The sequence below is a fragment of the Wyeomyia smithii genome, chromosome 3, assembly GCF_029784165.1.
Source record: "Wyeomyia smithii strain HCP4-BCI-WySm-NY-G18 chromosome 3, ASM2978416v1, whole genome shotgun sequence".
NCBI classification, from domain to species: Eukaryota; Metazoa; Arthropoda; class Insecta; order Diptera; family Culicidae; genus Wyeomyia; species Wyeomyia smithii.
This window is the reverse complement of record NC_073696.1, coordinates 267,403,995-267,425,123: the sequence shown is the minus strand read 5'-3', so window position 1 is coordinate 267,425,123 and position 21,129 is coordinate 267,403,995. Positions and strand designations below refer to the sequence as shown.

The window sequence follows — 21,129 nt, the reverse complement described above, 5'->3', positions numbered from 1 at the left end:
ACCCTTGTACACAAAGTTGCACGCAAATATTGCACGATATGGAACATACCGGAAAGCGAAACCAACTGACAAGGAGCTTCGTTCCAGCAGCGCTACGCGTTCCAAATAAATTGCATATAGAATCATGTGCTGTGTTTTTGGCTTTCTCTCTGTGTAATATTTTTATTCATTACTACACTTACATTCATCTCCTCACACTCATAACCCATATATGCTGGATCGCTGATGCTGTGTTCGCAGTTCTGTTGATTGGTATTCCAGACGCCGTCATCTGCAGTCACAATCTAACAGGGCTGCGCGTGGATTTACAGGGAAATAGAAGTTCTAGTTAGTAAAGTGTCGGAGGAAAACCTAGTCTAGTCGAGTGTACTAAGCCTGGCCACCATCAAACTTCCGCCGGAACTAATGTGCCAGTGCTGAGCTTGAAGATGTCATCATGTAGAGTAGTTTTTGTGCAACTTTCGTTAGTGTTACTAATTGGTGGTTTATGTCATCGATGTCTTGCAGTAGAAGGTGAGTATTGCATGTTAAGCCAATCAGATCTTTGTTGTAGTTGTTGGTAGTATTACAGTAACTAGATAAACGTGCATGAAATATAGCAAAATTATTAATTGCCTCTATTGTTGCTATGAAAACCGAAAATTTTCGAATCTTCTGGCTAGTCCAGCGAAAGTTCTGGGGTCAAACAGCGGAAAAAGATGAACAGACTCGATAAGCAATTTCATTCTCATATGCATTACTCGTGAATGCGCTCCGTCGTTCATTCAATTCTACAGTGTTTAAAATAGCCATTAGTTTACGCTTCGCCCCAGCGTTTTACACATGGTTATTAGGTTCTGTAATACAGACGCATCGAGAGCGAGAAATCACGTACGCGCTTTTGCGCTTTTGACGATCGTCAGTCGGAATCGTCACTGGAAAGTAGTGCCACATGTTAAAATTCGTATAACATACATAAACAATGTTTCAGGAAGCCGGCTCACAGTCAGTGTGCACTGCGGAATAGTCATTCGAACGATCTGTGACCAAAAAAAAAAAATGAGCTCATTTATCAGTGTGCCGATTCGACAGAACTGATTCTTGCGCGCACGTATAGGTTTTCTGGATTACAAGAGTAATTTTCGGTATGTCTTGTGGCGAAGAAATGAGATTGCGGTCGGCATGAAACGTGTCCAATCTTTGTATGCCTGTTTCTTAGTAGTTTCTAGACAAAATCGCAACATTTTTTCTGTAATTAATTATATTGAACATTTTTTCTGAAATTCATTATTCCAGAATTCAGTTAGCTATTTCTTCTCGACGATATTTCACTGAGTATAGTTTTTAATTAATATTGTCGATATTACGAAATACTTAGGAACTATTTCCTTTGGGATTAATGGATTTATTATACGAACATAATTTCAATGCCTACAGTATACAATATTACCTACTTGGTGGTAGTATCTAGACTAACAAAGTGTCCAATTTGCTTTTCAAATAAGCGACCACAAATCAGTTTTATTTTGCGACAAAGCAATTATAACACATGTTGAGGAAACGGTTTTACATTGTTGTATGTTATACATCGGTAATAACAACTCTTATCCGATATCTTAACATGTATTGTAACAAAGTAGATTGCTAATCGATCCAAATACAAGCAAGAGCTTCCAGCTTAGTCGCAATCATTTCCAACAATGTTTTCAATAAGAGTAGAACTTCTCGTGCTTGTATTTTGGTTAACCCAAACTCAGGTTTGTTGCATTTATCATTCCACCGATATTTCCACGTTCATCATTTTGAATGTTTTAATCTACAGTCTTATGAAGTTACGTTGGATTCGTTCACGCCGTATTCGGAATCGGATTCGAGCATGGTCGATTACGGAACGCTTCGTATTCTCAAAAAGAGCCGCACCAGTTTGGAGATCTCGGGTAACTATACCATTCTACGCAACGTGGGCCGGGAATTTGGTGCACTGATGGAGTTCGGTTCGGTAAAGGACAAACGATTCCATCCGTTAACGCGAAACATGCTTAATTTCTGTGACTTTTACGCGGCAGACTTTTCGATAATGGACGCGGTGCGCGAGAAATCCAACATGCCGCCGAAGGGAGCGTGTCCTTTTCCGAAGGGCCAATACTATATCGATGGATACGAAGCGTCTCTCTCCCATTTGCCACCGTTGTTTTCGGCTGGAGAATATTTTTTGAGATTTATGATCTCCCTAAATGACAAATACGTTGGCGGAGGCACGACGATTTTTACAATAACGCGTTAAAAAATGTCTTCAATATTTTACATCATTCGATTCGGGTTTGGTGAAGGGATTTCGGATTAAAATTCCAATTTTTTGTTTATTTAAACTCCATTTCTTCCTCAAGTTTGTCGAGTTTAACAACATAATAGATAATTCAGTTCATAGCAACGTTGGAACAGACAAAATTAAGAATGAATATAATTTTTCAATACTTCAACAAATCTAAATTTCTATTTTATTGAGTGAACATAGGATTAGCTTGTATTTTCATCCATCAAATTAGTTATAAGTTTCTTGGAAAGAGATATCATGAAAATTTAGATAAATTGGGGGTGCCAGGTACCCTGGAGAACATTCAATGAATTTTGCTTAAGGGTACTGTCTTCAATGTTCCATTCAAATTCGGGGTTTTCCGTATTTTTCTCAATTTTGACAAAAAAGACCACCCTAATGGAAAATGACTGAACCTCCCTAATGAAATATCGCATATAATATGTTAGCAGTGTCATACCATAATATAGGCAGGCCCGGATTTGAGGGGGGCAAAAGCCCCGAGCCTCCCGATTCAAGGGGCCAACAAAAAATTGCCCCGGGCCCCCCAGCGCCAAAATCCGGCCCTGAATATAGGATATGTTACAATACTATTGTGATAAATATTTTATCGATTGTATTCCAATCCTTATATTGATATTCAATTCCCTCTCCCAGATTAAAAATTTCTGAGTCCCAGAAATTCGATTTTTTTTTGTGAAAAATTGTTTCTAGTTAACACCAGATCTCGACGTTTCATGCATTTCTAAGACATTTGGTATCAAAAAACAATTCGATATCGACAATTTCATGAACTACTAGCGAAGTAAAGCCTTGGTGCTACATTCCGATTCGGAACTAGACCTTCTGTTTGTTATACACAGACTTCGCAGCCAACTGTTTAGTGTACAGGACAATCGCGGGGCTAGCGCTACGTTCCTACTGACACTAACAGTCTCTCCCGAGCCGAGACTCGAACCTACGACGACTGGCTTGTTAGGTCAGCATCGTACCTCGAGACCATCTGGGAGATTAATGATGAACTACTACCTCTGCATTTTTTTATCGGTCAAAAAGATGTAATTTCGACCGCTTTGAGGCACGTGTTCCCGATGCCCGATTGAGCTGAAATTTTGCATGGGGACTTTTTTCGAGAAGACGAATCTTTTGAGCTCTACCGCTAAACGATATTCAATACTTCATACATCATTTTCATACATCTCATTGGCACTCTGGCGCATACCCTTGTTATCGATTGAGCCATCGTTTTCTTTTTCCGCGTTGGATACACGAGTGACAAAATTACTGGAGCAGAATAATGCAGTTTATTTTCGAGTGTACTATATGAAAATCTGAAAAAACTAATACCTGTTTACTACATACATTCGTCGGGATTAGCTAGGAGTCTGGCAGTTACTATTGATAGGCGCCTACCTTAGTTAGTTGGCTCGGTGTCTTGTATTTTTTTTCTATTTGAAACATTTATTTACTTAGCATAAGCTAGGAAACATTTATTTACTTAGCATCATCGGACAACAGGGTCTACATGAAAAAAAAAAAAACTTAAAAACTAACAAATTAAAAAGAGCTTCGGCTACGCAATCGACATTTAAACGTTTCACAGCTAATATTGAAGTCGAACAAATGGAATTCTAAATTAAATATTTTACACATGGCAGTAATTGGTTCATTTTGACCATATGCAGTCCGATGAAAAAGGATTCTGAGAAAGTCAGTTGTCCGGAGAATTCTGGAGGGCGCGTTAACATTAATATTGGCTAGAATCCATGGCGCATCTATTGATCCACAAAGCACCTTTCCAACAAATACAGCACGCATGCCATCTCTTCTTTTCTCTAATGTGTCCATATCCAGCAACCTGCACCTATCTATATATGGAGGAAGCTCCACAGAATCTGTCCAAGAGAGACCTCGAAGTGCATATCTGATGAACCTTCTCTGTACCGATTCGATTCGTGCAGTCCAGAGCCCAGTATAAGGACTCCAAACAACTGCCGCTGTTTTAAGGACAGAGCGTACATGTGTATAGTACAATGCTCGTAAGCAGTACGGATCACGGAACTCATTAGCAATTTTCATTATAAATCCCAGGTTCTTGCTTGCTTTGGAAATGATACTGCTGTAATGATCGTGGAATCTGAGTTCGGTATCCAGCAGAACACCGAGATCTTTTACAACCATAACTCGCTCAATATCCTGACCGTTGATAGAGTAGTTGTATTCGATAGGGGCTTTTCTTCGGCTGAAGCTGATTACGAAGCACTTGGGAACACTGATACTGAGCCGGTTACAAACACACCATTCATGGAATATATCAATCAATTTTTGTGATTCAATACAATCAGTAACTGAGTGAACTACGAAATAGATTTTTAGGTCATCAGCGTATACGATTCTACATCCTGGAGGAAGTGCCAAGCAGACATTGTTGTAATACAGCGAGAACAGTAAAGGTCCAACATTGCTACCTTGAGGTACGCCTGAAGTACTCCGGAAACCGCGAGAATCTGCGTTCCCTAATTTTACAGATAAATAGCGGTTTTCAAGGAACGATTTCAACCACCGGACGAAGGTAGTAGAAGCTCCAAGATGCTTTAATTTGGCTAACAGTATATTGGGATCAACGCGGTCAAACGCTACCTTAATGTCAGTATACACCGTGTCGACTTGTGCTCCATTTTCCATATTTTGCAGACAAACATGTTTCCTGATGAAGCGATTGGTTGATAATTAACTGTAACGGTTTTGAAAGAGCAGATGCGCAATTTTTCAGTATGATTGATGGTATTCCATCCGGTCCGGGGGTCCTCGATGATGTTAACTGCTTCAGAGCCTCTACAACTTCATTTTGTGAGAAACTAGTTAAGTTTATATCACATACATTTGCAGGAACGAACTTTAGCGCATTTTGTACATCACGAATTGAGGCAGCGAAAACACTAGCAAACTGCTGAGCAAAAAGATTACAGATGTCTTCAGTATTACTGGCAGATTGATCGTGAAGTGTCATTTGAGCAGGAAGTCCAGTTTCCTTGCGAAACGTACAGGTGGTAACACTCGCTCCATGAATTACAGTGTGGTGAAGTTGCTTCTTTCTTCGTGTTTTAAGAGTTTGAGCCTCACGCTTTCGCAATGGTTTGATCGGGGTGTACGGAAGATCTATCTCGTCGTCCTTTTCGTCCTCATATGTACTGCTATACTGTTTCAAATAATTTAAAGCTATTGTTTCACAAACCAAACACGATATAATTCTCAAAATATGCACATTTGCCAAATTGCACACAGGTTTGTCAACTTTCTTTGCGTATATCATTGAAAAAACGGGCTACTGCGTTGAAAATGCTTGACGGATGGAATTTGGCTGCAGATTTTTCTGTTTCAACTCAACGTTTTAGCATATATGAGGGGTGATATACCTACTCATTACAATAGTTATGTTGGGCGTTATGTGGCCAGAATTGATGTTCTATTGATGGGCTATTGGCTAAAGTCCACGGTCCATACAATTTTTTCAGAATTTATATGGACAGTTGCCCACGGAGGGGGAGGGGGGGGGTCAAAATCGTTAAAAATCTGTCCACGTGGTATGTGGATGGCCCGTTACGGAACTCACGTAAGTGAGAAAAACGTCGCGAATTGACATCTGCGTGGAATCTGGGTTATTATGAATGTCATATCAGTAAAGTGAAAACGTAAAAAGCGACGTTTCGCGTGGAATTATTTCACGACCATTTTGAACGGTGAAATGATTTCACGAAGCTGCCATAAGTCTTAAAGTTGATTGATTTGTGATCTAATGGTAAATATTGGATTTATTCTTCAGTAACGAAGCGAATCAGAGTTTGATCCGTGCCTTAAAGCGGTCAATTTCTCATTTTTTTGCCCGATGAAAAAAATGCAAACTAGTTCAGGAAATTTTCGATACCGAAAAAAACATTTTTTTTGATGCCGAATGTCTTAGAAATACAGAACACGTCAAGATCTGGTGACTTTCTGGGACTTAGTGATTTTTGAGCTGGGAAACAATCACATTTCACTTGTCCTATTCTCAATTTCACTTCACTGTCAATCTCACTCCACGGAGGTGATTTTTGTCACCTCACTTGAGGTGGAATCGGGAATAGATCTAAAAAAGTGAAGTGAGCGTGAGAGTGAAATATCCCGGTCAACATTGAATGTAACACAATGTTGCTGTTCTGTAACACAGAAGCAGAGATGCCAGATATACAGACAAATCTGTATTATACAGACTTTCTGTGTTGCGATACAGACACGCATAAGCCTACAGATTTTATACAGACATTTAGTATAATACAGATATTACACAGATATCTGATATTCTACATAATGGTTTTACCAGTATACACAAAAAAACGAACACAAAAACCAAAAGTCACTGTAGCCGTTGCTGGAAAAAGTGAACTAGGAACTGAACACTTTGCTGAGCATATTAATCTTGCGTTTTTGAGAGTGAAATCATGACAACGGGAATCGAGTCAGGCTATCGGGGTTTTTATCGGCCCCGTGGGCACTAATCTGCCTGTTTCGCCCCCAGTAACAAACAGCTGATTGTCTCGATCGATTGCCATGCAGGTTATATTGGTGAAAATACCGTTTGTTCTATTCGGAGCAATACCCAACGTTGAAGAATTGCTTAAAATGTCCCAAACCTTGAAGGTACTATTTTTATAACCGCGAGACTTCTGCCATCATGTATCAGTTTAGCTACATTACGACGAACGACGATTATTACGGGAAAGACTCTTACTTCTATGTGTTACTTAGATTTAAAAGATAAATTAGTTATCGATTAATCGACCAACTATGATAGACTCGAAAAAGAACAATCAAAACAAGCAATAAAACAAAACAATCTGACAGGTCAACAAATAATTAGGTATCAATGTATCGGTAACTTTTTTTCGCAGCGGTATACAGACTTATACAGACATTTTTATGGATTATACAGACTTGCCAAAAATAAGTCTGGCATCTCTGCACAGAAGTAACATTGTTTCGTTACAAAGTTATCTAATTGCAACATAACTGTTACTAAAAAAATGGTAACATTGTTATGTAACAGTATTTAACGTAACTGCAATGTAACAAAAATGCTTTACTTGTAATGTAACGAAATATCCTTTTGGTAATGTAATTGTTACGTTGCGATTGTTATTAATTATGCACATTTCAAGGTTATCAAAATGTAACGTAACATTTATCTAAATTAATAGTAACATTGTAATGTTGGTGTTCCATTTCAAGCGCATCAAAATTGTATTTGAAATTTAAAGTATAGTAAACACAGACAGGTTTCTTTACGCGGGGATACGTTCCAAATTTGTATGGAACCGCGTAAAAATAGAATAAATGGAGTAAAAAAAATAACGTAGAAAACCGTCCCAAAACGTGCAAACTTTGATTGAATATGTTGGTGGTCAGTCAAGAATTTTCAGTATTTAAACCAAAAATTCTGATTTTATTATTGAAATCTTTGTCCTAAAACGGAAAACGTGATTGGAACGAAGTCGATATCTTATACCATTTTTGAGTTTTTGAAGAAAGCAACCGCGTAAAAAACCTGACTGTATAATAAAAACATTCGAAGCTACCGAATACCGCTGTTTATCTTACCATGCACACGTTTTATTAGGCGGTAATAGACGTAAAGAGACACAATAATGAGTAGACTGCTACGAAAAAATGTAACATCCGTTAGTTTTATTTTGTTGAAACCGCGGGAAATTTCGAAAGCGTGCGGGACACTCTTGATGAACGTAGAACATTTCGCGGGGCGTATTTCTAGGCGGGACAATTTGTTCAAACGCGGAACTGTTCCGCGAAACGAGGGACTTCAGGTCACTATAAATTATGAGCAATTTTTCTCATGGTCTGAGATTTCGAAATGTGAACATGTAAACGACAAACCGGAAGAGGTTTGACGCTTCAGATTACCGTAATATATATCCATTTCAAACATCTTTTCAAAGGGCGGAGAGAAGCTTCTCAGTAATACGGCGCTTGAAAACGGAGCTCTGTAAGGTCAGCACGCAGGATCAGTTTTCATGTCTAGCTCTCCTCAATATTGTTTGCTTGTATAATTTTTTTCTTTTAAATAATTCATTAGAAACAATAAAAAAAAAATGCTGGAAATCTCCTTTCCGCACCTTGGGAAGAAGTTTGAAATGGAATAAAAATCGAATTATTATAGTTTATGTAATCAAAAATATGATGATTATATACCATTTTGTTCCTCTAATGTTCTTTACCCAATGATGTGTAACCATAGGCGCCAACTTTGGGGGGGCAAGGCACTTTTGGCCAGTCAGTGTTGAGACGGTTTGCCTTTCTATTTCTTAGTGATTAGTGTTCGGAATTTGGATATAAGCCATTTTCTGATTCTCATTATTTTCATATACAAAACATGTTCAAATCTATATAAATAGCACTTAATTGCAACAAAAATGAAATAACCAACATGATAAACATTTAAAGGCCCAAATACACACACGGCGTAATGACGCCTTCTCCATACGAAATGGAAGGCGGGATAGCGATCACGCCTCCTATTTTGTATGGAGAAGGTGTCATTCCATTCTGTGGAAAATTCTTAGGGGGTTAAAAAATGGGAGCGCTCTTTGCGACATTTGAAAGCTCTTGTATCCGAAAGCGAAATAAAACAATTTTTGGCGATGATTTAATTTTATTAAAATGAGCAACACAGCAATGGACTAAAAACATTTTGTTTTGCTTTGCTGAAAAAGGTTGCGTTGAGGCTGTGGTTAAGATTTTCAACACATTAGTTCGGAGAGTCCATCTCGCTTGAAGTGATCTTTTTAGTTGTATTTGTTTTTTTTTTGTTACGATACTATACTACACAATTAAAAAAAAATAAGCGTTAACCGCTTTGGATATTTTTTCCAATAAAAAATTAAGAAGAATAGAGCCCCCCTAAGATTTTTCTTAGTTGCGCCTATGTGAAAATTATATGACTGTAGAGTATCTCTCCTACGAAAAAAAGTGCAAACAATACCAGCAAAAAAAAAACTTTGCTAATAGTTTAATGATAGTTTTCCTCACTGATAACTATAAGTAGTTACTGATAGTATTCCCATCCTAAGCATAGTGCATTCTTCATTTCACTTACGCCCATTACCAACGTGGCTTCAGTCGCTGCTGGTGATGCGACATGCAAATAGTCGCAAGACAGTTCTGATGGTGCACCTCAAGTGCCAACTTTTACTAACCAGGACTTCACTCTAAATGAATCAAACTGAGCAGCTAATTGAAATCGTGTGTAATACTCTTAGGTTTAAGATCTATCCCTCTCGCGATGGATGTTCTTTGCCAGTCGGTAGTCGGCAGTGGAACAAGGCCGCAGGAACAATTAATATTCAGGGTCTTTTTTTTTACTTTTACGCGGATTCTGGATTTACGCGGTTTTCGGAATTCATGCGGATTTTTCAGAGAAGTTTTCATTTTCAAATCGCTTATTTAGACCGCCCGAAAAGTTTACTTATTGCTGATTGCATCTGACACGCGAATTACAGACAACTTGCAAGCAAAACGCAGATAACGTGCACGCCAGATTGATCGTATACCAGTCAACTAGAGCGAACGAATGCTGGTATACGATAAATCTGACGTACAAGTTGTTTGCATTTTGCTTGCAAGTTGTCTGTAATTCGCATTTCAGCGGAAATTCACAATAATTCAATTAGGTACTAAAGGTTTACTGATTTGATATATTTTCCCTTGATATTAAGCTCAATCTACAGTAAAATAGCACTGCTATTGATTCTTTTTCGAAAGTATTCAGCAGAAATCATTAAAAAGTTGGCAAATAAAGATTTTTTGAAGCATATTGCGAATATATATATATATATATATATATATTTTTTTTTTTTTTTTTTTTGTTTCAGGTGGAGGGGAAATTTGCATCCAAACCCCTGAGGTGACCAACCTCAGGGAGTGTGGGGTTGGTTTGAATCAGTGACCGGACCCACTAAAACCCCTCCAGTCTCCAGCCCATAATACTCCCCGGGACCACCGCTAGGTATTGCTTCGGGGAGTGGCTTTTGTGCTCTGTGCACCCTCTTGGTTCTATAGATCTCTTTGCTAACTTAGCTAACTAACCTGGAGACTGGCCGTTAGCTAACACTGGCGTGTCGGTGGTCAACCTGTCGCCTGTTTTGCAATTCTAAAACTACTTGAGAGGCGGCTGTACGAACCGCCCTCCAAATGTTTGGGTCTTTACACATCCTCCGAACTAGGTTGTCCGGAGTGGTGTCTGGCCCGCTCACTACCATCATGTCGCTCCGCGCATGCACAAAACGAGGGCACACGAAGAAGACGTGCTCAGCAGTTTCTTCCGCATCCGCACACTCGGGACACATGGGGGACCCCGCATGCCCGAATCTGTGTAGATACTGCCTGAAGCAACCATGACCTGACAGAATCTGTGTCAAGTGGAAGTTAACTTCTCCATGGCGCCTCCCGACCCATCCGGATACGTCCGGAATAAGTCGATGCGTCCATCTACCCTTTGCGGAATTGGACGATTCCTGCTGCCATCTGATCATCGAGAATGACCTTCTGGTGCCTCGTATACCCCTTGTGTCACGTTGATCGAAGCATTCTACGTCCTCCTTAATGGCTATGCTGATAGGCATCATGCCGGACAGGACGCAGATTGCGTCGTATGACACTGTACGGTACGCGCTCACAACCCTCAGGCACATGAGCCTATAGGTACTTTCCAGTTTTCGACGATGACTGTTGGTACCTAACGCTTTGGACCACGCTGGCCCACCATACCTAAGTATGGACGAAACCACGCTGGCAAGAAGTTTACGCTTGCTGCCATATACCGCTGAGCTATTGGACATCATTCGAGATAGTCCTGCAGCGGCCGTTGAAGCCCTCTTACAGGCATAGTCGACGTGACTCTTAAATGTGAGCTTATCGTCAACCATAACCCCCAAGAGCTTCAAGGAACGCCTTGAGGTAATGGTGCAGTCACCGACTCTGACCACCGCCTGTTGCTCTAATTTGCGGTTGTTCACAACCGTAACCTCCGTTTTATGGTGCGCTAACTCCAGTTTCCTAGAGTGCATCCAGTCTTCGACCTTGCGTATGCAGTGCGCGGCCGTCAACTCGACCTCTTCGATCGACTCGCCGTAGACCTCTAGCGTGATGTCGTCTGCGAAACCGACGATCACAACCCCTACAGGGAACTTTAGTTTCAACACCCCGTCATACATGACATTCCACAACACCGGGCCCAGGATGGAACCTTGCGGTACCCCTGCGGTGATTTGGACGCACTTCTGACCCTCCTCCGTGTTGTAAACTAGTACCCGATTCTGGAAATAATTTTCCAAAATCTTGTACAGCGACACCGGTACGTGGATGCTCCTAAGCGCGAGCGCTATGGAGTCCCAACTGGCGCTATTGAATGCATTCTTCACGTCAAGCGTGACGATTGCGCAATAGCGAATGCCCCAGCTCTTACGCTGGAGTGCTACCTCTGCCGTCTTGGTGACAGAGAGAATAGCATCCAGCGTGGATCTACCTTTCCGGAAGCCGAACTGGTTACTTGCCAGACCGTTTACACCCTCTGTGTACTTCACCAGTCTGTTGAGGATAATCCTCTCAAGCACCTTGCCCGTAGTGTCCAGCAGACAGATAGGTCTGTATGCCGATGGGTCCCCTGGCGGTTTCCCAGCCTTCGGCAACAGCACCAATCTCTGTCGCTTCCACCTGTCCGGAAAGAGGCAGTCATCCAGGCACTTCTGCATGACTGGTCGAAATAGATCAGGGGCCACTTTCATGGCCGTCCTGATGGCCAAGTTCGGGATTCCATCCGGTCCCGGTGCCTTGCTCACCTTTAGGGAGTTGGCGATCACGATGAGTTCCTCATTCGTAACCCTTACCTCCTCCACAACCTCTGCACGGCTGTCGTCTCTCACGGATTGGATGCCCGGCAGGTTGGCCGACCATCCCTGGTCTGTGTCTGAGATACTGGAACGTCGGACGTGAGACTCAGCAACCGGAGGCCAAGGATTTGGCTCATGTCGTGAAAGAGTCCCTCGATGATGCGCTCCAGCATCGCTGGTGATCGCTCTGCAGGCGCCAACACGCCTTTGGTCTTCGCCATTACGACTCTGTAGGCGTTGCCCCACGGATTCGTATTGGCACTCGCGCATAGCCTATCGAAGCAGGCCCTTTTGCTCGCCTTTATCGCACTTTTAAGCGCCGATCTTGCAGATCCGAATACTACACGGCGCTCTACCCTCTGTGCATCGGTACGTGCACGTTGCAACATCCGTCTTGCACGGAGGCACGCGCTACGGAGGTCCGCTATCGCGTCGGTCCACCAGTATACCGGTGACTTACCATTCCTAGGTTGGCGGGTCCTAGGCATGGTGGCGTCGCACGCCCGCGATAACTAACTGGTCAGCACTCGGGCGGAGCCAACTGCCCCCCTCGCGCTCTCTTCTCATTGCTTCTGCAAATACCTCGGCATCGAAATGCGATGTCTTCCACCCGCGGACGGTCGGAGTATTGGCTCTACCCGTCGCCTGCCGCCTCACGTTCTGGACTACGCTATAGCAGACCGACTGGTGGTCACTATAGGTGTAGCCATCGTCTACCCTCCAGTTCACGATCAGTCCTGGACTGGAGAACGTCACGTCGATGATCGACTCCGCACCATTTCTGCTGAATGTACACTTGGTTCCAACGTTGGCCAGATCTAGGTTGAGCTTTGCCAAAGCTTCCAACAAGATCTGACCCCTCCGGTTCGTGCGGCGGCTTCCCCACTCAACAGCCCAAGCGTTGAAGTCGCCCGCCACTACTAAGGGTGTTAGTCCCGTCAGCTCCATAGAAAACAGATCGACCATCTGGGTGAACCTTTCGATAGACCAACGCGGCGGAGCATAACAACTGCAGTAGAACACTCCGTCCACCTTGGCAACCGCGTATCCTTCATTTGAGGTTGACACAACCTCCTGAACCGGGAACTTGCTGGTCGTGCATATGGCCGCCGTACTGGACTTATCTGCAACCCAATATATATATATATATATATATATATATATATATATATATATATATATATATATATATATATATATATATATATATATATATATATATATATATATATATATATATATATATATATATATATATATATATATATATATATATATATATATATATATATACATATATATATATATATATATATATATATATAAATATATATATATATATATATATATATATATATATATATATATATATATATATATAACAATGTTACACAAAGCAGGAAATAATCATCTAATTTACATAACACCTACATGAATGTCGTTACATAACATCAATATAAGTATTGTTACGTAACAAAAACAATCATGTTACATGACGTTACATCGCTTTAATATAACTACAATGTTACAGTTATGTTACCCCAATGTAACATTGTAATGTTACAATGTTATGTAAAAAAGTGGGAAATAGAAACCCTCCACTTACTTCCAGCTAACGTATAACTAACATAACATCGTAACACTGTTACGTAACAATCTATACAATGTTACGTAACAATGTTGACCGGGATATTTCACCGTGAAGTGACTCCTGTAATAAGCACCATGTCCTGGAGTGGTACGAAGCCAACGGGGTTACTTTCGAAACCCAAGGGCATGAAACCCCAACGTCCCGGAACTAAGACGTATCGAAAAATACTGGGCTATTACGAAAGCATCCCAAGGAGGTTAAATCTGAGAAGGACATGAAGAAAAAGTAGGGGGTGGTATTCAAGACACGACCGCATGACGTTGACTACCGTATTCTTATATTCCATTAAAACAAATAGTAGAGGGAATTGCAAGTCCAGTATTTGTTGCAATTTTATCTAACAGTGCATTTCTGAATACTGAATACTAGAAGAATGGATCTCTCTTATTTAATCGCTGTCATTTCATACATACCGCATGACGTAGGACTCTATATTTTTCATCTAACAGTGCTTTCTTATTTGCTGACATAAGAGCGCTTTGAACAATGATTAATAAATAAAAAAATCAGAATTGTGAGTAGAAATGCTTTTGCTGCTAGAACCAAAATTTCGTGATTAAGGTAGTTAAAATTAAAACACGGTTGAAACTACTGCAACGTGCTCATAATATGTACACAGTAGACACAGAAAGTTGAATGACGATTGATAATTTCGAAATCGAGTTTTCTTTTAAGTTTGAACGAAACTTTCAAAGATAACTTTCCAACGCGTTTTCCTCAAAATTATAATTTTTGAGTTGTGGGTTATTATCAGTAAAGTTTATGAACAATGGATGGCATAATACACTTTATAGTAACTCTATAATTTAGTTAGGCCTCTGTCATAGTAGCCGCGAAAAGCTGCGCGAACCGATTCGCCCGGCCGTACCCGATCAGTCAAAAATATCAGGATTATAACAAATCTTGATATATTGTAACGCACTTTTCGCATCAACTTGTGTTCTAAATTTGGTCTCGTTAATAGTTAAAATATCAAAATTTCTATCAAAATCATTTACTGATTATAACAAATTATAGCAAGTTTTGTAGATTTTCGGCAGAAAAAGATCAGAATTAGTTAGAATGTACAATATTTTCTTGATTGAATAACAAGTTTTGTTTTAAATATGCTTTAGAAAAACACACTTTTGAATGTTTCAAGTGTATGGTAACAGAATTTGATATAATTTTGTACTTTTTACCATTCTGGCATATCAAAAATATTACAGGCTTTGTTATTTCTATCAAGTTCAGATATGTTTGTGTTACCCGTTTGTTATAATCGTTTGATCGGGTAGGCCGATGTACAGCCGTAAGTAGAGCTATACATTACTGCCTTACTGTGAATAAGAGGTACAAAAACCGAGTATAATATAGATATTATCAAATTATCATTATCAAATTATAGTATAATATAGATATTATCAAATTATCAAAGCATATATGCTTGAAAACATGTTATAACAGCGACAAGTATATGCAGTTGTGAAAACTTGCTGACCTCATTATAAACTGAATTGAATTTCCTACCTCGAGTCGAAGGTCCTTCTCCAGCGTCCCAATCAGTTAAAAGCGTATTACCTCTAACCTCTAGCATGTCGTCTTGATCTCGTTCTTGCCCAGCAATCGTTCTTCGTACCTTCGGAGAAATCGTCTTCTGCCGATCCTTCGCACGCTTCCGAGAATTGCGCTTATAGATCATGTTCATGTGTCGAGACATTGCGAAGATTCTCAATATGTTCGTTTTAGCACTAGACGAATCTGCTAGCAAATAACTATAGCTGTAAACCTTTATAACAAAAATCCGGTGCGGTTTTGGAATCAAAATGATGGGGTGAAATGTTCGAACGGTACGTTTTATACCAAGGCTTCGTCAGATAAATAAAAAGAAGGAGGGGCTACATAGGTGATGGAATGGTAAGGAAAAATTTTTCTTGAAAGCTGCGCTGGCCGCTGTCGTAATATTAACACCAACACAAACATGCATTTATGCAAGGTTTTTTCCGCTTGCAGCAGCATTTGGTAAAACAGAAAATTCAATTAGCCGCTAAAACAGAAAATTCCGCTTTGGTTAGTCCGTCCAGAATTCCAGCCATTTTAGTATTTTGCAGTGCCATTTATTACTAACAGCCATCAGCATAACGAGTAAAACCGGCACGAGATGACCGGTACTCTTGTCTTTCCTCCTTTCAGCTGCTATCACCTAGCGTCCGCATGTCGCTGGTGCAGTTTTGGAATCAAAATGATGGGGCGCCGGCCGCTGTCGTAAAATTAACACCAACAAACAGATGCATATTTGCAAGGTTTTATCCGCTAGCAGCAGCATTTTGTAATAAAACAGAAAATTCAATTAGCCGCTTCTGTAACAAAATTTCGAGGCACCAAAAGGGGCCAGGTGCCGAATATATCCATGTTTTTGGTCAGTCTGTCCAGAATTCTTTCAAGATAGCGTCCGTATGTAGCCGGTACGGTTTAGTAATGAAACTGATGGGGTGAAATGTTCGAACGGTACGTTTTATACCAAGGCTTCGTCAGATAAATAAAAAGAAGGTGGGGCTACATAGGTGATGGAATGGTAAGGAAAATTTTTTCTAGAAAGCTGCGCCGGCCGCTGTCGTAATATTAACACCAACACAAACATGCATTTATGCAAGGTTTTTTCCGCTTGCAGCAGCATTTGGTAAAACAGAAAATTCAATTAGCCGCTTCTGTAACAAAATTTCAAGGCACCAAAAGGTGCCAGTTGCCGATTATAGTTTCCTGGTTAGTCCGTCCAGAATTCCAGCCATTTAAGTGTTTTGCAGTAGCCATTTACTACTAAAGCCACCAGCATAACGGGTGAAACCGGCACGAGATGACCGGTACTATTTTGTATTTCCTCCTTTCAGCTGCTATCACCTAGCGTCCGCATGTCACTGGTGCGGTTTTGGAATCAGAATTATGGGGCGCCGGCCGCTGTCGTAATATTAACACCAACAAAAAATGCATATTTGCAAGTTTTTTTCTGCTAGCAGCAGCATAAACATCGGAAACAGAAAGTGACAACAACAATAACAACAAAGTCAGATCGATTGTATCCGTTAGTGTCGACTGTGCTTGGGAAGAGAGGTAGTGATTGGCTGCGCGGTATGATTTAGACAATCGATATTAATTACCAATTTTTCAATAGTGTATCTCAAACAATAGTTTGTTTTTGTTACATAAATTTAACCGTAAAAGAATTTCTGATCGATTGATGCCAAAACCTCGAAAACCTGATTATAGATGACTGCAAAATAAGCGCTCAAAACCTGACCACTTTTCTCTGGTTTTCCCTGGTTGAATTACTAGATTTTCAAATTCAGGGGCCTAACTTCGATATAGACGTTAGTCAACGTCGAAAGTGGGTTACCGTACAGAAAAAGCTGCAGCCAGATGTCGTACTTTGTCTAATGAGTGGAATTGAGCGTAACGTGCGAGCGTACGGTAATGACATTGAAGTTAAATGAAATAACAACCGAAAACTTACTATTGGGTTATATTTTATTGTCTGTAAGTTTGAGAAGGATCAATCAACTAGGTAGTTTTATACAACGTTTTCTCCGTGATGTAATTTGATGTGGGACCTTTATTTTCGCATGTGCTGCCAGCGCCTGTGTTGTCAGCGCGCGAAGACGGAGCATATCACAATAGACCTACTATCAATGGTTGCAGCGGTTCAGACTCCTACAGGAAAAAAAAAACAATGGATGCAATGATGCTTGGATTCCGCCCCGTTTCAACTTAATAATAAAAATGTGTTCTTCTGGTTATTCTCCAACATTCATTTGCATTGAAGTTACAAGCGTCGCAACTTGCATACAAATTCTTATTTTATTAATTCAAAATTTGTATTGGCTTAGTTCCAACCAATTGTGAAAAATTCCAAGAATTACAAATTTTAATATGTTGCATCTTTTGAAAATGACTCGTGTGATCATTCTGTTTTGGATTTTTTCTCGAAAGTACTTCGAAATGATTTAACTTTGGTTTTAACTCTTAAATTTACCAAGCCACAATGGTGAAACGGTGGAGAAAAAAATTTCTATTCTGGCTTTAGTCTCTTACCTCAGAATACTACCAAATCCAAATGGCAGATTGTTTCGTCCACACTTTTCATTTGTTTTGATAAACAGAATAGTAAATAGTGCTGTGCTGTTTAGAAAAGTTTGTGTGCTTAATTTCGAAGTTTTGTCAAAGCAGTGAGCAGAGCAGAATTTTTGCAAATAATTTCTGACGTTGTTATTCTGTAAATGTTATGCTTGAAGGCTATGTGCGAATCCGTGTTCACCCATTTTTTCTGACTTCTAATGAGTGTAACTATTCTGAATAAATTTTACACTAAGTTCATTTTCTCTTGCAGACAAAAAACCATTAGTATTCACAGTAGCCAGTAATGAAACAGAGGGATATTTGCGCTACATTCGATCAGCTCGACACTACGGGATCGAGGTAAGTTATCTGTTCATAACTTTGAAAACCATTCAGCACCAATCTACCATTGCAGGTGACAACCCTCGGCCTCGGAATGCTCTGGCTTGGAGGTGACATGAAGCGCCTCGGGGGTGGATACAAAATCAATCTCCTCCGAGAGGCTCTAAGGCCATACAAAATGGAAGACGATCGCATTGTGCTGTTCACCGACAGTTACGATGTACTCTTTCTGGCATCGTTGGAGAAAATCGTTGAAAAGTTCAAGACTTTCAACGCCTCCATAGTGTTCGGCTCCGAGGGATACTGTTGGCCCGATGAAGAACTTAAGAACAAATATCCTCAGCTCGCAGGTCGCGGCACACGGTTTCTCAACTCGGGGATGTTTATCGGATACGCTTCGAAGGTGTACCGAATGTTGAAAACTCCTGTTAAAAACACCGACGATGATCAGCTGTATTACACCAAAATCTACCTGCATGAACCAATCCGGGACGATCTGAAGATTAAGCTAGATCACACAGCAGCACTGTTTCAAAATTTGAACGGTGTCGAGGAACAGATTATCCTAGCACTGGATCCGGAAACCAAATCGGCCTACCTAAAAAACACGGAATACTCGACAACACCTTTGGTCATACACGGAAATGGACCGAGTAAGCTAACGTTGAATGGATATGCAAACTATCTAGCTGGAGCATTCGTCGAGGGAGAGTGTAAAACCGTTCACGAAAATCTGCTAGAATTGGACGAAGACAATCTACCAACTGTGATGCTGGCCCTGTTTATAGAAAAAGCTACTCCATTCCTGGCGGAATGGTTTGTCAAAATAGCGCAACTAAATTATCCCATGTCCAAGATGCATCTTTTCATTCACAACAATGTTATTTATCACAAGCCAACGATCGATCAATTCATAGCACAGTATGAGAAAAAATATCAGTCCTTGCGGGTGGTTGATTATAACGAAGACTTCGAGGAGCTGGCAGGACGGTCGCTGGCCGTCAATCAGTGTCTTAAGAAGAATTGTGATTATCTGTTCGTCGTCGATGCCGATGGTCACATTGATATGCCGGACACGCTTCGAGTGCTTATGAGTCTGAACAGGAACGTTGTAAGCCCAATGCTGAATCGTCCGGAAAAGGTGTGGAGTAATTTCTGGGGAGCCTTGAGCAGTCAGGGATTTTACGCACGCTCTAGTGATTATATGGATATAGTTAGTAGAAAAATTCTGGGAATATGGAACGTTCCCTACATATCGACTGTTTATCTGGTGAAAAAAGCGGTACTACCATCGATCGAATATGAGCTTGAAAAAACTGACCCAGATATGGCAATGTGTTGGCACCTACGCAGCAAAGGAATATTTATGCACGTAGTCAACACAAGAAACTTCGGCCATTTAATCGATACGGATTACTATGACACCACACGTGTGAATCCGGATTTTTACCAACTTTTCAACAATAAGTGGGATTGGGAAGCAAAGTACATATCGGCTGGTTATTACAAACAGCTGGAGAAGGATTTCATCCCCAAGCAACCGTGCACTGACGTGTACTGGTTTGAGCTGGGCACTGAAGTGTTCTGCGATCATCTGAAGGAAATCGTAGAAGGTTTCGGACAATGGTCGGATGGCTCCAACAACGACGAGCGGCTGCAGGGCGGCTACGAAGCGGTTCCTACCAGGGATATTCATATGAATCAGGTTGGACTGGATCAGCTGTGGCTGAAGGTTCTCCAGCTGTACGTTCGACCACTACAGGAGAAAGTTTTTGTCGGGTATTTCCACGATGTGAGAGACTGTGTCTTTTTCGAAAAAAATAATCATGATTAAAACATTTTTTTTAACCTACAGCCACCTCGATCTCTTATGAACTTTGTTGTCCGCTACAAGCCGGACGAGCAACCCTCGCTGCGGCCACACCACGACTCATCAACGTATACCATTAATGTTGCTCTGAACCGGGTAGGAATCGATTACGAGGGAGGAGGCTGTCGATTCCTGAGGTATCGTATTAAACAGTAGTTATTAACATGAGCCTAAATCTTTTTCTACCCACAGGTATAACTGTTCGGTAACGGATACCCGCAAGGGTTGGTTGCTGATGCATCCGGGACGTCTAACGCACTTCCATGAAGGGCTACCCACAACCAAAGGCACACGCTACATCATGATTTCCTTCGTGGATCCGTAGGTTGCGTTGGAGTTGAAGCAAAGCACCTTAACTGTAATGCATATCGATTGCGTTTTGATTGTGTCATTTGTCTAGTGACGGGAATCTCGTATACTTAAAAGATGTGGTCACTTGACTGATGATTAGTTTTATCCTCGTTCGTAACGTGCCATTTTTGTTCGAAATAACCAATATATCTACTTTTTTATAAATCGCTTGCCAGAGATAACGTAAAAGCGTAACACTCATTAGCAGTTGTGTAATACTTTGCAATAAAATGACCGCATTTCATGACAATATAGTTCGAGCGGACGTTCGCTGGAGCTAGCAAAAACAAGAAGATACTTATTCACATGTCCGAAATTCTGTGAAACATCATGTAAAAGACAAGCGATTAAGCACTTCATAAGCCACTGCATAATACGCTAGCTTTATGGCAGCCACGTGCAGCGAGGTATTTCTACTCACGGCCCGTTGGGAGCGACAATTTTTTCGCTCCTATCCCAGATGGTAGCGAATCGAAACCCGCCAAGTGTCACAACGGGCTGGGGACTTGAACATTGAACGCCGTTATGTTGTGAATGATTTATACCCGGGAAATGCCCCGAACTCCCCTAACTGGGAAACACGAAAATCTAATTA

General features: G+C 40.8%; 2 protein-coding genes across 3 annotated transcripts; both read left to right on the top strand.

Annotated features, from left to right (window-relative positions):
* The first annotated feature begins 127 nt into the window (after positions 1-127).
* LOC129733103 (procollagen-lysine,2-oxoglutarate 5-dioxygenase) lies at positions 128-20,814 on the top strand. Its single transcript, XM_055694673.1, has 5 exons — positions 128-513; positions 18,243-18,331; positions 18,387-20,105; positions 20,169-20,320; positions 20,376-20,814. Exons 1-5 carry the CDS (start codon positions 429-431, stop codon positions 20,506-20,508), a joined length of 2,178 nt encoding a protein of 725 aa, XP_055550648.1. The 5' UTR covers positions 128-428; the 3' UTR covers positions 20,509-20,814.
* Positions 1,495-2,485, top strand: LOC129733106 (uncharacterized). Of its 2 annotated transcripts, XM_055694678.1 has the most exons (3): positions 1,495-1,736; positions 1,802-1,978; positions 2,046-2,192. In XM_055694678.1, exons 1-3 carry the CDS (start codon positions 1,680-1,682, stop codon positions 2,055-2,057), a joined length of 246 nt encoding a protein of 81 aa, XP_055550653.1. In that variant the 5' UTR covers positions 1,495-1,679; the 3' UTR covers positions 2,058-2,192. The 2 variants fall into 2 exon arrangements, with proteins under 2 accessions (XP_055550653.1, XP_055550652.1); XM_055694677.1 differs by having other exon boundaries at positions 1,802-2,485.
* Positions 20,815-21,129: the final 315 nt, after the last annotated feature.